General features: G+C 40.3%; 1 protein-coding gene across 1 annotated transcript in view; it reads right to left on the bottom strand.

Moving 5' to 3' along the window:
* The window catches only part of LOC135491736 (conserved oligomeric Golgi complex subunit 5-like), a 123,946-nt gene that overhangs the window by 26,210 nt on the left and 80,234 nt on the right, over nt 1-17,502 (bottom strand). The window contains exon 15 of the mRNA XM_064777838.1: nt 7,622-7,807. Within this exon, the coding sequence (XP_064633908.1) occupies nt 7,622-7,807 (186 nt within the window). The remainder of the gene's footprint in view (nt 1-7,621; nt 7,808-17,502) is intronic.

The raw sequence follows: 17,502 nt of genomic DNA, 5'->3' as shown, positions 1-17,502 counted from the left end.
AGTCCAGGGGGCTTAGTTACATATGTGTCCCCTGCATATGGTGGGGCTACCAGTGACCGCCAAATCATTGAAAGATCTAATATGGTGAAGATGTGTGATCCAGGTGATCAAATTATGGCTGATAAAGAGTTCAAAGTAGATGACATTTTCCTTCCTTATCAAATCCAAATGAACATTCCAACTTTCTTCAAGAAGAAGAACAGACTTTCCTCTAAGACAGTGGCTAGAGATAGAAAGATTGCTAGCAAACGCGTGCACATTGAAAGGCTGATTGGACTAGGGAAGACTTTCAAAATCTTAACTGAACCCAAGTCACCAGTTGAATCTTCCCTATCTACTCAGATCATTAAAGTTATTTTCACTCTCTGTAATTTTCGACCATGTATAGTTTCTACATATGCGTAGATTTTGAAATAGTTCACAGGTCACGATTTTTTATGTAAAAAGGTGCAACTGTGATGAAAGACTGCTTCAGTCCAACCTTTATCGAATAATACTGTTTTATTGTTTTAAGTGTAAGCAAGGATCTTGAGTAAGTTCCTTTATTATTGCTTTACCTTTTGGTGATATTTTGATGGTTATTTATTAAACAGCAGTTTTCAATTTGATACAAGAGGACATTGAAATTGAATTGCACATGTTGACAAACATAGGGGTAGGATGGTTACTTAAGCAGCAGTTTTCAATTTAATGGCCAGTCTGTGTGTAGATAGCCTATACTACTTTATTTTGAATATTGGAGCCTTACAACTTTATCACCTTGACCCTGGCTGCATGATCTTTACATGATTCTGATAAGCTGCTAACATGTCTACCTTATGCATCTCATGTTTATTATAGATCCAGAAGTATTAAGGTAGCAGGAAGGGTTGGGCGTTTGTGGTTTCTGAGTCTGAGGGGGTTGGTGTCTGTTGACTGTGCTTTAAGAGAGACTAGGCATGGCGCCAGTCTCTCTTAAAGCACAGTCAACAGGCATTTGGTCTCAGTATTTGGGTTGTGATTGCCATGACTGTACCCCTGTAAAAGTCAGAGGAGGAGAAGTTTGGAATGATGAAAGCATTGAAGAAGAAGAAATGTTATTATTGAGGAAAGCAAAATTTATTATGAGACTAGAAGGCAGTGTCCTGACTTGATTATTTTGAAAATGGCGGTCTGAACACATTAAAAGGTGGAACATGGCATTTTATCGACTTTGAAGTGTTCCGCAGTTAAAGGGAGACTATAGGCAGCAGCTAGGTAGGCAAGATAAAGTCATACAAATTTGCCAATAGGGGTCAGTCATATCTCTAGGCATGGCGCCAGTCTCTCTTAAAGCACAGTCAACAGGCATTTGGTCTTAGTATTTGGGTAAGTACAGAATCAAGGCAGCTCAGAGAGCAATGATTGAACGATGCTGTGGACAAGTCCAACAATACTGCATCAGTCACGACCAACTTCTCATCAGAAAGCGTCACCACCAGCATATTCAATGTTCAGTTCCAACCTGTACCAGTCCAATGCACGCCTGTCATGGTCAGCAGTGGTCAGCTTAGCGCGATATGGAACATTCTTCCGAAACTCAAGCGAGGGAAGTCTGCTCATTAGCCTATCTCGCGCACTGCTCCTTCTTGTCAAACATCGTAGTGAAATCGTGGTACAGTGGGGCGTCCTCGAGGATTGCAGCTGGTCGGACAGATGTGAGGTGGAATGTGGGCGGCTGCACTTCTTCGTTGATGTGCGATGGCAGATAGCACAGTTGTTGCGTTGCATGACAGCTGAAAGTGAATGTGATATCATAGAACTGAGGCGTATGCAATGAGACTATAGGTGAAGTAGAAGCAAGGAGTGAAATGGGCCATCTTCCAGTGACTATAATATACAGAGTAAGGGCACTGGGTGTTGTTAGATTCAGCATTGAATGTATTCCTCGTACAAGCGTGAATAGTGTGGACATACAGTGAGAGGTGAGAGACCCCTATTGACTACTTCTTGTAACTTTATCTTGGATATTATATTAGTATTGAACTTCTAGCCATGGAATATGAAGAAATTGAAGTTGTAGGCATGGAATATGAAAAATTATTCAACGGTGAAAGACATTATTCCATGAGGCTTTGCCGTGATCGCAAAGGACGCGACGCGATTGGTTCACATGCTAATGAGGTATGATAATGATAATTACCTCTATAATGCTACTTGGATAGCAACTGTGTCGTTCATTGCAACAGTGGTCTATGTCAATGTGTGCCTGCAATGTCAATGAAGTATGATGAGGTGATGACGATAGTGCAATTATTAAATATTTGCAAGAGATCATACTACAACATAGGTCTTGTTTTTGACAGATGACTGTGCGACATTCCCATTGGGTCTTGTGAGAGTCAGCGCTGCATGTATTCCTTGTACAAGCTTGAATAGTTGTGACGGACTTTGAGGGGTGAGAGACCCCTATCGGCTACTTCGTCTAACTTTATCTTGCCTACCTAGCTGCTAGCAATAGTGCCCATTTATCAAGAGTGAAACCCACTGTGCGGGGCTTAGAAATTACCTTTATAATCCTAGTTGGATAACCACTGTGTAGATGATTTGAAGAGTGCTCTGTGGATGTGTGCCTGTAATGTCAATGAAAGTATCATGAGGTGATGACGATAGTGGAATGACGAAATATTGGAAAGAGATCTATTCCTAGAAGAACATATGTCCTGTTTTGACTAGGTGGTGCATTTTTTAAAATCAGCAGTGAGCACTGCGTGTAACATGGTGGAGGCAGCGGAGATAATAACTGTGTCGAAAGTATTGTTATAGGGCCTTCCCTAGGCCCATGGGGTTAAATTTACAATCCACGATTGAAAAGACGTAGTTTGATCGCATTCAACTATAAATCCATTGAACAGTTGTGTTCCTTTAGTCAACCGATGACCTTTTGTTGGGCCATGATCGGGGATTGTAAACTGTAAATGTATTATGGACTGGGAGACGGGGGAAACACAAGTGAAATAGACCAAAACAAGTGATTTTGGGGCTTTGGTTTAGACGCATGCCCCACATGCGCCATGCGGGATTATACGGTTCATGTGAACTTGTTGACATCTACATGATCTAGTGCTGTTATTGGTCATGTCATGGTACATGGTAGGCCTAATCATCATGGCTATATGTTTCAGGAAAAGCTCGGAGTAAAATGAACTGCCGATGAATAATGATGTTGTTCATGTTTACCATGTTTACTAGTACATAGCCATAGGGTATGCACTGGCCAGTGCACTTTCTGCACGTCGTCATGGTCATGTACGTGATACCTTGCATATTTTGTTTTTTGAATGCACATGCTTTTTGGGCAAAATCACTTGTACCAACACTAATGAATAATGTCTTCTTATCCCTATGACTCCATACACAGTGAGGGCATTGTCCCATTCCCATCAAATGGTAACTTATTGTACCGTATTAGGGTGGAAGTTGGGGAGCAAATACCTACCGTTGCACGCCTGTCATAATCAGCAGTGATGAGCTTAGCGCGATATGGAACATTCTTCAGAAACTCAAGCGAGGGAAGTCTGCTCATTAGCATATCTCGCGCACTGCTCCTTCTTGTCAAACATCGTAGTGAAATCGTAATGGAAAACGTCTGGCTTTGCGCCAGACGTTGAGACTAATAAGTGAAGAACTAATAGGTAAAGAACTTCTACTTGCGCGAGACTGCTCTGATAAAATTATCATTGCAGAGACTACGGTGACGAACACATATATTTTTTACAATCAAAAATGCCCTCAAAAGACGACATGGAATGATTATTTTATTGATATTTCCTACTATATACCTTCAAATTATCACTTTATACAAATAGATCGGCGTTAGGTCGCATGCTTTTCTTTCCTGGTGACACTATAAAGCAAAATAGTTGCAACCCCGTAAATGCGCTATAAGTCCAATAATAAGTGACGGTGACCCGTTATAAATGTTTCGCCAGCTTCGCTTTTTTGCCGCTACGCGGCGCGTTGGGCCCTTGCGTCTAGGAACCAGGTTGTACATGACTCCTGGTTGTGAGGTTGGATTATGGTGCATATAATGCCAGAGCTGGCCAGTTTCTATCAGTCTGGATCACAAGTCGGCTTACCTCAGCACCCACAGTACCCACAGTGTAGAACCCTCAGCTCTCAAGCAGTAAGGCTGGATGGTCACACCCAACACCTACATACTGTTCACTGTGTTTCTGCATAGCCACTTTCCCTCTGTAGCCACCTCATATTTCCAGTGAATGAATCTTGGACTTAGAATAATTCTAAGACCTCTTGCTAATGGCCAGGAAGGCCAACTTAGCGATCTGTGCATTGAATATATAGCAAAACTTAGCACAATTTGAAGGGAATTTCTTTCTGGGCCAGACTAAAATTTGTATATTCTGAACATGAATGGCTGGTCAACTAAGCACCTTTATCCTTTACAAATTCAACTGGTACACAACATCATGGAAATTATTGCATATCTAGATGACTTAGTACTCATGACTGAAACATCAGACAGTGCAACCCAGGTTGAGGAACTTTGGCATCTTCTTGCCTACCTAATTGAAACAATAAGTTACGACTTAGTTTAAGATTTTTGCTGCTCCGGTTTTTCTATTGCTGATGTTGATTATGAGAAATTTTAACTCCTGTTGTACCATTAAACAGCCTGCGTACCATGGTCATACCGAATATAAGTGTTCCCACTCTTTACTTTCCCCTCTGGATCTCTGACATATCTTTCTAATGTGCACACTATTTGCCACACTGCTCGACTTAAGAAGGACTAAGGCAGATAGTCGTCACAGTAGTGTTACACAGAGACTTCAATCAAATTCAACCATGAAGGATATGCTTCATACCAAGTAAACAATCAAGATAGTGCATAACAGTAAGAAATTTATTCCCATAACAATATTTGACTGCAGTGAATACATACATTTGCACCACATACTTATGCCCAGACTAGACAGGTAAGTGCCTTGATAGCCTAGTGATTGTGATGTCCACGTAGCAAGTGACAGGTCTCAGGTTGTAATCCAGCCCAGGCCACATGGGAATAATCATCCGTGGTGCCTTGCACATTGTGTCTAGCTACGCAAAAGCAATTGTAAAAGACCCCATCTGAGTGAGGAACATCAGTAGCTTGAGTTAGACTTTTCCAGCTTGAGTTAGACTTTTCCATACTTACAAGGGCCAATAATGCTTTGGCTTCAGCCCTGGTGGAAAATACAATAAATACAAATACAAGAGGACATTGAAATTGGATTGCACAGGTTGACAAACATAGGGGTAGGATTTGTTTCTAAAGCTGTAGATGTTCAAAGAGATATTAAGGTGAGCTAAAAGAATATGGTTCCCAATCTTAGTGATAACAAGACAGGTAGATGTAGATAAGAAATGTTCCTAGAAGTACTTGCTGTATGACATATATACATGTTTTTAAAGTAGAGCTGGCATCATACACTCATTATAAAATACTGTGCAGACATGCTGAACCATGCATGCATTTAAACATGGCAGACGACAAAATGACAGAATAGTTGAGCTTCCGGGTCATGCGCTTGCAGCGCCGCGGTGCGGTATTAGTTTGCGGCCTCCTCATTGCTCTGGCCCAAACGGTTTAATCATTACAAATGAAATGGCCTGGGCCATTGTGCTCACCTCATGTGGAGGAAAGATGGATGAAGAGCATGGTATTGTGTCATGTAGTGTTACGTTTGAAGTTGGTCCAAGCAATTACAATTTCCCCAAAATGGCCAATATACAACTTACATTTGACCTCTGTGACCTTGAAAAGTAGGTCAAATCAAAAAAGACCCGGGTGACACATTGAATGGTTGTTAGAATTAGATGTACCTATCATGCAAAATTGATGCCAATCGGGCAAGTAATTAAGGAATAATAGCATTTTGAAGAATTTTGGATTTGGCCCCCTCCCTGGAGGCCAAATGGCAAATCGCACCAAACTTCGGTACCTGAAATCACTTGACCAAGGGGTACATGTGTACTTAATTTGTGATCAATAGTAATTGTGGTTAAGAAACGTGCCATAGTTACAGCCTGACGGCCAATTTACGCCATTTGACCACTGTGACCTTGAAAAGTAGGTCAAATTAAAAAACCTGTGTGTCACATACTGTATGGTGGTTAGATGTACCCATGATATCAAATTGGTGGCAATCGGGCAAGAAGTTAAGGAATAATCACATTTTTAAGGTTTTTGGATTTCGACCCCTGGTGGTCATGTGGTGAATCATATTGGACCGAACTTAGGTCCCTAAGATCACCTGACTAAGGGGTACATGTGTACCAAATTTGGGATCAATAGTCATTGCAGTTTAGAAATGTGCCATAGTTACATCCCAATGGCCAATTTTCACAATTTGACCTCTGTGACCTTGAAAAGTAGGTCAAATCAAAAACCCGTATGATATGTGACGTATCTTTGCTAGGAGTACCTACCATATATTTTTTATTGAAAACGGATCATTAATAAGAGACATATCACACTTTTTATGTTTTCAGTTTTGGCCCCTGGTGGCCAAATCAGACCGGACTGAAATTTAATCACCCAGATGTTATTCCATGTGGAAACATGTGTACCAAGTTTCAAGTCAATAGCTCCAGTAGTTACGAAACGTGCCCTGCTAACGGACGACGGGTGACGGACGCCACACCAAAGCTCACCTCTCAGAGGGTTGAGCTAAAAAGTAATAATCCAGCCAAAATATCACGTTTTCTCTCGATAGAAAATTCCATTAAAAATATCAGACAAATTTTGTGATAATGTTTGCTTCCACTATTTTGGAAAGCGCAACACATTTCGCGGAAGGTGACACGGTTGAGCAGGCTACAATCAATCTGCAACCAATCAGCAAGCACCATGCGATTTGAATATCATGTGATTTGGGTGGTGTTATGTCAAGACACAGTTGCCGAAGCAAAATACCAGAGATATTCTGCTAAGTGTGTATTTCATGTCAAACAGCACTGTTCTATTCTTTGAGCGAGAAAGAAAGGATGAATAATCGGATTTAATCGAGTCTTACTGGATATTTCAAATTTTTCTTCATCAATTTTAGTGTGACTGACATACTCCTCATTCTGGAATGCTATCTACTTTGCGTTTGAAGGCTAAGTCAGTAAGATCAGCCTACTGATTTTGCCAAGCCATTAGCCCCCTATGCCCATACCAGTCAATATGTGTCATTCAAAATAGCGGTCAGTGCAGGCATGCATAACAAAACGATCGATGAACATATCTGACATGTCAAAGCTGACAAACAGTTATTTAGTCTATCAAAACACACCATCGTGCTACCTTGACCAGAGTCAGTTTTGAAAATACAATCTTCATAATATCACTTAGAAGTGCTGCTTGTTATCCAAAATATAAAAGATGGTCATAATAGTTATATTCCAAACCAGGCGAATATCAGTGAACATAGGAGATAATACTTCATCATATGACGTAACTGACTGAAACAGCGAACATCTGATAATCCAATACACTAACAGCTACCACAAACTGTTGTAAGTTTAAATTTGTCGGCAAAACTTATCTGAAAGAGCACAGGTAACCTTAAGGGCACACTCAACAAAGAAATCAACTAACTTCCATACATCATCATACCTGAATGCCCTAAGAAGTCTGTAGTGTTTTCCAAGATCTGAAACGCGTCGGCAAAGTGGTGATATCCCAAGCTCCATTTGGGCAAAGTCGGCTGCTAGTCTCATTTTTCCTCCATCACCTAGAGGGCGTACCAGGCTGGCATGGTTCACAAACAACTCGATACAAGAGCACGCAATGGGATGGATACTGGAGACAAAAACAATTGTTGCTTTAAATGAACCAACATCTATAACATAATCTGCATTAACCACTATCTTAACCACAGCATGATCCATGGACCATGAGCTCAACTCTTTGCCTTACTGGCAAATCATCACTGTATACATGGAGAGACACCATGCATTTGGTACACTCTAAGTAATTCTGTGTCGGCAGATAGGCCGCAAATAAGCATACATTATACAGCCTGTATTAACACGGTAACTGCTCTCTGGGTATAGTTGGATTCATGAGATATGGAGACCATACTCCTGCGCAGTGATACGAGTGTTGTGAGGTGGTCCTAGTCTGCTATCGAAAATTTATGTCATGGTATTTAAAACAGCTCAAAAGCCAGAAAAATAGCATTAGTTTGATTTTTTTTAAAGTATTGTAATCTGAAATTATTTCAGGATTCCAATTTTTTTCGTAAAATGCAAAGTTTACGTGAACTATTTTGTTACAGCACTATGGCATATTGCAGTTTTTTTCGTAAAATGCAAAGTTTACGTGAACTATTTTGTAACAGCACTATGGCATATTGCAGCAGTCAATCAGATCATAGAAATCTTGATGCTTACATTCTGTATTTCTCTTTGATCTTGAAAAGTAGGTCAAATCAAAAACCTGTGAGATGTGTCATGTTTCCTTATTTCCAACACCCAACATCAAACTTTTCTCACTCTTGCTGAAACCATTAGCTTCGAAATAGCAAATAACGTGGCCACCTAGAGACCAAGAAGTAGCTCAAATATGAAAATAAAACGAAATAAAATGACAAGAGGCCTATGGGCCTGGCGCTCAGCTGAATGTAGAGATGCTAAGTTTTCTGTTCTGGGACAGTTTATATAAATATTCCGTCACAAAACTGAGCTAAGAAAGATTTCCATGATGGAGGTGTGCCATATTTTTAAAAAACCGAAGTGGCCTGAGAGCTTTGCTCGGTCCATCTGATTGTACATATAACTTCATATAATGAGTGCGATCACAAGTTGAAGCAGGCCTTGTCTTTTAAGGCACGCATTTGTGCGCCCCCGCCCAACTTCAGAATGAGGGGTGCAACAAAATGCACTTCTAGCAATAAACATTGTTAAATTTTGGATCTTTTATCACATCTCCTGTGTTCTCCCTGATTAGCCATTGCGGCTATCATCTCTGACACGGTATATAATAAACAAAGCATTGCCGCTACGCTTTAATGAAATGGTCCAGGGACCATGTGCTCACCTCTGACAATGTAATGGATGTCATTTGCAGTGGATATGGAGAGAACAGTTTCTGGCTAGTTTCACCAGTTCTGATTCCATTGAATAATATTCTTCTTCTCGGCTCAATGGCACAAAAGAAAATTACCGGTACCATCTAAGTATAGAATAATAGCATTATAAAATTAACAGAATTTCAGGGTTACTGAAGAGTGTACATGTCACATGGAAATTGGTTGACATCTATTCAAAAGATAAGGAGTAATAGGATTTCATTGGATTTTCAAGATGGTGGCCTGGCAGCCATATTTGTCATGGGATTAAAGTGAAAATTAGGGATATTGATAAGAGTATATAGATACATAATCACCGGAAGTTGGGTTGCAATTTGATCATCAGTTTTGGAGTAATAGGACCTGTTTCGGCTACCAGGTAGCCAAGTCAAGAATTATATTGGACCGAAATTCGGTGTCAGAGGTTTTTTGACCTAGAGAGTCATGTGTACTAAGTGTCAAGTTGTTAAGAAACGTACCATTGTTACTCTCAATCGGCCAATTTTACCCATTTGACCTCTTTAACCTTGAAAAGTAGGTAAAATAAAAAAGTCAGAGGTTTCCTGACATAGGGAGACCTGTGTAAAGATTATTTCATGTTCATAGCTTAGGCTGTTAAGAAAAGTGCCATAGTTACACTCAAATGGCCTACTCACACCTTGTAAATTAGGTCAAATAAAAACTCGTAGGATATGAGATGTATCCTTACTGGGAGTACCTACCATAAAAATATCATCGAAATGAAACGGCCAGGGGCCATTGTACTCACCGTATAGATATTTGGTGCTTTGGAATTCATCCAGGTTAAAGGCCATAACTCCAGGTATTTTGCCATTTTCTGCTGTAAGACGATTTCAAAAGTGTACCTAACACTTTATACAATACAGAAAAGGTAATATCCATTTTGAAGATATAGCCATTTATGTGTTTGACAACTTGATTACCTAATCAGGCTAGCAACTGGCTTGTTAGAGCCAGGCGGCGGGTTCAGCAAAAGTTGTGATGTAGATCAGGCTATTGCCTTACTTGGGAGGACAAATATCAATGAATGCTCTTAAAATTGATATATGAAGTCTGTTTTTCATTGACATTCGATATACCTTATAATAAGGTAAGGTAATACAGACAAATTTATACCATTATAGTAAGAAATCAAACATCAGTCTGATCTATGTCAGTAAACTTGCCGCCTGACTTCACTTAGAAACCTAACCAAGGCTGTTACATAACATGTAAACAAAACAGTTCATCTTGCTTTATCTCTGGACTGGGTGCTTCAATTTTGATCAAACTTGCTTTAAGTCTACTCTTTGAGGATCTGTACATGTCATGCAATCATAAAACCAGGAGTCTTGGCCTTTAAGAAACATTGTACATGTATAGTATATAGGTCAAACCAAAGTCGGTATGACATGTGATGTATCGTTGCTTGGAGTAAGTACCATAAGAATATCATCAACAAGAGGCCCAAGGGCCTGGCGCTCAGCTGAGTTAATATCATTAATATCTTCCCGGTGTTTAGTTCATTATGCATGAAAATGGCATGCTCCATGGTATTTGATATCCTTTTGCGTTCACTACGGTACCAATGTTTTTGGTTGACATAATTATGCCACTGTTCATTCCTCAATCCTGACCACAATTCGGGTGAAATCATCGTATGAAAATATTTACCGAAACATGAAGTTTATGCCATGAATGAGGATACTCATTGTCATAGCCTCGTTTACAAGTACGAAGTATTTTCCCGCGAATATTCAAAACTGCTTGGCTCCTTGCCAGTTAAATAACACGTGACTATACACAAAATAGAAAACTTTGATGGAAATTGTAAATCATTTTTTTTATCTATCAGGGGAAACAAGCTGATGATGATCAAATAAATCATTCATGAGAAATCGTTTTGTTGCTGAAGCTTGCATGACGAAGTTAATGCTAAACCTTTTCTTGTGCTCTACTGCGCCACCGTAGTTTTCTATTTAGACCAGCGATGACGTCATTTCTGGTGATTCCCTACGTTGTCAAATGTGCCATTTGGTATTGTACAGTATGCAATGTATTTTTTCAGCGCTGCCAGTTGCCGAAGAGAATGCCGTAGCTCCCTCAATTTCCAATCAATTTTTATGGGAGTGACATTATTGTATTGCTTAGAATGTCTACTTTTTACTCTTGAAAGAATCATAGGACTAAAACATAATAGGCGAACAGAATCATGCCGATTCACTGCACATACTGTGGGAATTCTCCACTTCAAAATACATCGGCAATGTCATCGCGAACAGAGCATGCACTTCCGATATCGTTTTCACAGAAATGTCGCCAAATATTCAAGAACTAATTTCTGAATTTAGTCCCTAAAGACCTTATGACTACCACTGAAACGAACTAGTGATAATATCGCCTACCAGACTACTTTTTAAGCAGAAAATTGGGTACTTGAGTGTCATTGAGCTCCAAGATTATTGCACATAGCGTAAACAACATGCCGCCATTTTGTCTCCGCTTCGGTATTTCGTACGCCGCTTATAATGCACCTTCTCAATTAAAACCAACATAATAAGGCCTTACATCGTTGATTGAATAGGAACACCACACAAAACACAATAAAGTGGGGGTACAATCGATTACGAAGCTGAAGTGAACAGTGATTTATTCCTGGAGCTACTGCTTTTGTTGTGTAGCTGCCATGTTTTGAGAACTGGCAAATAGGAGACTTCATTGATGGCTGACGTCATCGGGCGGGAATTTGAATCGGCAGAAATAATTAAAAGGCAGGTAGCGCCCTCTCCTGTTAAAATTTTGAACTTTTTCTCAATAAAATAGATTTTCAAGAATTTTATCTTAATATTAGAGCATATTTCGACTAATTCTGCTGCTCCTAGGCCGATATAGGCCAGTTTCCTTCATGCACTCTCGCTCACAGGAAGTAGGTCGAATGGCGACAAATTTTGTTTTGAAAGTAGAGTTTGACCAGAAGTATCCAGAAATGCAAAATTGAAGTCTCTAGGTCTTACGGTTACAAAATGTGCACCATGGGTTTAACGGACGGATGGATGGATGGATGGATGGATGGACAGACGGATGCCACTGAACAACTTATTTGACAAGCTCGGCTGACTTAGACAGCTGAGCTAAAAACAAGTCACTAATAAACGAGATATTGCACTTTTTACCTATTTTAGTTTTGGCCTCCTGGTGACCAAGTTGAGTACCAGATCAGATCGAAATTCAGTGTCCGAGGTTACATGACGTAGGGAGTCATTGACGTAGGGAGTCGTGTGTACCAAATTTCAAGTTCATAGCTTTAGTGGTTAAGAAACGTGCAATAGTTACACTCAAACGACCAATTTATGCCATTTGACCTCTGTGACCTTGAAAAGCAGGTCAAATCAAAAACTCATATGATATGTGATGTATCCTTGCTAGGAGAACCTACCATAAAAATGTTATTGAAAACTAATCACTAATAAGCGAGATATATCACACTTTCTAGATTTTCACTTTTGGCCCCCTGGTGGCCAAGTTGAGAATCAGACTGGACTGAAATTCAGGGTCAGAGGCCAGCTGACCTAGGGGGTCCTTTGTACAAAGTCTCAAGTTCATAGCCTTAGGGGTTAACAAACGTGCCACACTTACGCTCAAATGGCCAATTTACGCCATTTGACCTCTGTTACCTTGACAAGTACGTCAAATCAAAAACCCGTATCATATGTGATGTAACCTTGCTAACAGTATCTACCATAAAATTTTTACCAAAAACTAATCAGTAATAAGCAAGATATGGCACTATTCAATTGTTTTGTTTTGGCCCTCTGGTGGCCAAGTTAAGTATCAGACCGGACCGACAATCAGTGTCACAGGTCATCTGACCTAGGGGGTCATGTGTACCAAGTTTAAAGTTCATAGCTTTAGTGGTTAAGAAACGTGCCATAGTTACACACAAACGGCCATTTCACACCATTTGACCTCTGTGACCTTGAAAATAAGGTCAAATCAAAAACCCGTAGGATATGTGATGTATCCTTGCTCTGAGTACCTACCATAAAAATAAAATTGAAAACAAGTCACTATTAAGCAAGATATTGCACAAAGTTTTGAGTCCATAGCTCTAGCGGTTAAGAAACGTGCCACTGTTTTAGAAATAGGATACGACGGACGACGACCACGACGGACACTGCGGTGTTGTATAGACTCCCCTACGGTGAGCCAAAAACAAGTCACTATTAAGCGAGATATTACCTTTTTTAGTTCTGGCCCCCTGGTGGACAAGTGGAGAATCAGATCAGACTGACTGAGATTGCCCATGATCACAGATTTGCGCATTTTAAAAATGGCTGAGATTGCCCATGATCGTGCATTAGTGCATCGCCGACACCCCTCGGTAATTTCGTTCCAGCAAAACAACCTATTCCACGTTTTAGTATAAACCCTATGTATCGTCATCGTGGTAAACTCCCGCTTCAAAATGACCTTCATAGAGCATGCTTCAATAGGAATCTGTGAAAATCACGTCGAAGTCAGTGTTTTGATATACAGTACAACCTCTCTATTGTGGACACCCATGGGACTGGGCCCAGGTGTCAGCAATAGTGAGGTGTCCGCAATAAAGAGGTTATGCCAAATTGTCCGATAGGTGGATTTGAAGTTCCCGCCTTGCAGGTCTTGGTTTTCTCTGTGTCGACATCTTGCGTAGAAACTTTAAACCTGTTGGCTGATCGGTATTTGCTTGTGATGTTGCGTTGAATGACGTGAGCTACTTTGGAACTCAGAGAGTGAATAATCTCTCTAGTAAAAGGTGCCCCTTTTATTGCAAAATCTCCTCGACATGTCATAATGTGTGAAAAAACACCATAATTTCTGTCCATCTGGCCTTTGATTAATAATTAATGTTTTCTAATTTCTCTACTAACGCATATTCGTCGCAACACTGACAAAACCGCATGGATTTATGAGTGTCCGTTGACACAATAGGCCTATGTGATTAGTTGAAAAGATGAGTAAACAAATGCCGCGGCGTAATCAGGATACAAAAACACAATGCAATGGGGTAATTACGTTGATTAATTACGCAAATATCACACCTGTCGGGCCTACTTGACTCTCCAAGTGCACGTGGGAAACCATTGTTTTTGCCTACTGTCCGTAATTGGGAGGGAATTGGACCAATAATTGGTCGTCGCCCTGTCTGCAATTCGGAGTAGAGAGGTGTCCGCCGTACAGAGGTTTTTGTTATTGGAAATGACTTAGAAAAAAATCGGGACTGGCCGAACGTGTCCGTAATGCAGAGGTGTCCGCCTGGGAGAGGTGTCCGCTAAGGGAGGTTCTACTGTAGAATTGACCCATTTTCAGGGTCAGCTATAAAGAGTAAAAGACCCTTCTAGTGCAATTCTGAGGGCAAAAACCAATATTTTGGCAGGGAAATATGAAAATAAATACTTGAAATGATTCCCACATGATTTTATTTCAAATAAATAACAAATCAATTATTTTTTGGAAATGTTGTCAAAATTTTGTGTTTTCTAATGAAATAACACGTTTTTACCCCCAACATTTGTTCTTGCATGAAAAGTTTGTAAATACCATTTTGTAGCCCTGATAAAGACCTAAAAGGTTTTCAATTATTTCAAAGTCCCCTTGCTGTCTTCACATCGGGGGACAATAATGTCTGTATTACTTAAAATAAAAGGTTTGTCGTAATTACAAGGGATTTGCATAAGTTGCAAGAAATATAGATTCACTACCTTTGATGATATTTTAGCAGGTTTGTTTATATTCGTGTGTACATTTACTACACTGTGCGTGTATCTCTTCATGCGTTTACTGTACATTTCTACAGCGGTGACTTGAGACACAGAAAAACAATCTCAGAAATGGTTGATTTCAGCACTCATGACATGTTTAACGAAGTTAAAGCAAATATTCTCAGTGGAGGTTTACCCAATGAGTAGAGTCTGGGTGATTTTGAGCCATTTGGGAAGATTAGTGGCATAGTGGTTAGAGCACCAGGCTCTTAGTCAGGAGGTCATGGGTTCAATTCTTGGAAGGGTCACCGCTGTTTCGTCTTCGTGCCCTTGAGCAAGGCACATTACCCTACTTACTTTTCTCCATCCAGGAGAAAAGTATTTGACTAGCTCAGTTGACTCTGTTGAGCTAAAAATACATCCGCATATTGCCCAAAGCTACCATCATGCCAAGTTTCAGCGATCTAGCCCCAGTGGTCACAAAACGCTAACGAACGAATGCCAGGATGAGCTAAAAATTCTACCTTAAAGGGACAACTGGCCATGATATACAGTAGACCGACACCTCTACATTACGGACACGTCCGGCCAGTCTCGATTTTTTCTAAGTCATTTCCAATAACAAAAACCTCTGTACGGCGGACACCTCTCTACTCCGAATTGCGGACAGGGCGACGACCAATTATTGGTCCAATTCCCTCCCAATTACGGACAGTAGCAAAAACAATGGTTTCCCGTGTGCACTTGGAGAGTCAAGTAGGCCTGACAGGTGAGATATTTGCATAATTAATCAACGTAATTACCCCATTGCATTGTGTTTTTGTATCCTAATTAAGCCGCGGCATTTGTTTACTTATCTTTTTAACTAATCACATAGGTCTGTTGTGTCAACGGACACTCATAAATCCACACGGTTTTGTCAGTGTTGCGGCGAATATGCGGAGTAGAAAAAATTTATTATTAATCAAAGGTGGCTGATGGACAGAAATTATGGTGTTTTTTCACACATTATGACATGTCATAGAGATTTTGCAATAAAAGGGGCACCTTTTACTAGAGAGATTATTCACTCTCTGAGTTCCAAAGTAGCTCACGTCATTCAACGCAACATCACAAGCAAATACCAATCAGCCAACAGGTTTAAAGTTTCTACGCTAGATGTCGACACAGAAAACCAAGACCGGCAAAGCGGGAACTTCAAATCCACCTATCGACGACTTGGCATAACCTCTCTATAGCGGACACCTGGGCCCAGTCCCATGGGTGTCCGCAATAGAGAGGTTGTACTGTATGTTGGTTTTTCATACAAAAATAGATTCCAGCTTCTCCAAACAGAATAACTGAATTCATGTATACTCTTTTGACTGTCCAGCTGTTTCAACCTCTTAGGTTATGACACTACTTAAATTTTTAACACTGAAACCCACACTAGCCAACTAGCTCAGACCGCTCTTGACCTAAAATAGGTTAATCAAGGGGAAAAATGTACTCCTTGTGATCTGCTCTTCAGGAAATCTCTGTACATCCATCCATATTTTTCTATCGCCACTTGTATCTGAAGAGTCTCTCATGACGAAACCACATTTCTGTTACCTCGCAGGGACTGCTAGTTACCTCCAGCACACGGCATCCTGTGGCCAATCCTTCATTTTGGCCCCACCCTGTTACCGGAAACAACATCACATCCGATCGCGCCAAGAATTGTTAAGCACTTAAGCAGCCCCCACACACAATGCCACAGTAACATAAAACCAATCCGACCACCCATGTGTGAGAAATTGCCTCAGTAGAACGTACCGATAGATAAGAGTAAATCGATCCATATTTGTTCAGTAATACACATATAAACTGAGGAAATGTGCAAAACAATATTATCCAGGTGGGTTTTTTTAACCGGTGCAGAAGTTTTTCTCGCCTAGAAAGCTTTTCCCTTTCATTGAGAAAATATTGTTTTTAAAATTGGTCGGGAATATAAACAAATTTTGAAAATAGCAAACAGTTCATGAAACATTATTCGGCACTGATAAAACTGTGGATAAGAAAGTGATGTTAATATATTTTCTTCACCTTAAATGCCGAAATTTATCCTTGATAAGTGTTTCCAGTAGTACAATAATGGCTTTGAATACCACATTGGCAATGTGTAGGAGTAACACTAACAGGTAGATAGGTGGGGAAACACAGATGGCAAAAATGCCTCAAAATCAGAACAATAGCATCCCGCGAAGTTACTATTTATAGCTCACAAGGTCATTTGCATAAGATATTGATGACGTTTTAGTCACGTGACAGTCGGACACCGACACTTCTCTACGCATTTGAGCTTATGTCAAAGTCAATTATCTTTGACCCTGCATTGTTTTTAGCATGAATGATACCATAGAGTCAGAGAGAGAAATATTCAGAACAATTATGTGGTATTTCCAACACTCGGACATGTGCCAGATTGAATCTAACTGCCCTAGTTAGAAAGCCTGAATCCATTACAAAACCGCATGTTTGTCAGACATTGCCTGTAATTCAGCGATGGGGAAATAGAGGGCAGCAGCTGCAGTGACGTCATCTTCGCGGAATGCTATTGCAATCTGGTCACCTTGCCGAAGCAGCAGCAGTTTGTTCCAAGTAATAGACAGCGGAAGGTATTACTGCAGTTGTGTGTGTGTCCGATATTGAAAACATTCTGT

This window comes from Lineus longissimus, chromosome 7, assembly GCF_910592395.1.
Source record: "Lineus longissimus chromosome 7, tnLinLong1.2, whole genome shotgun sequence".
Classification (NCBI taxonomy): Eukaryota; Metazoa; Nemertea; class Pilidiophora; order Heteronemertea; family Lineidae; genus Lineus; species Lineus longissimus.
The sequence above is the reverse complement of the archived record's forward strand: the minus strand, read 5'-3'. Positions and strand labels throughout refer to the sequence as shown.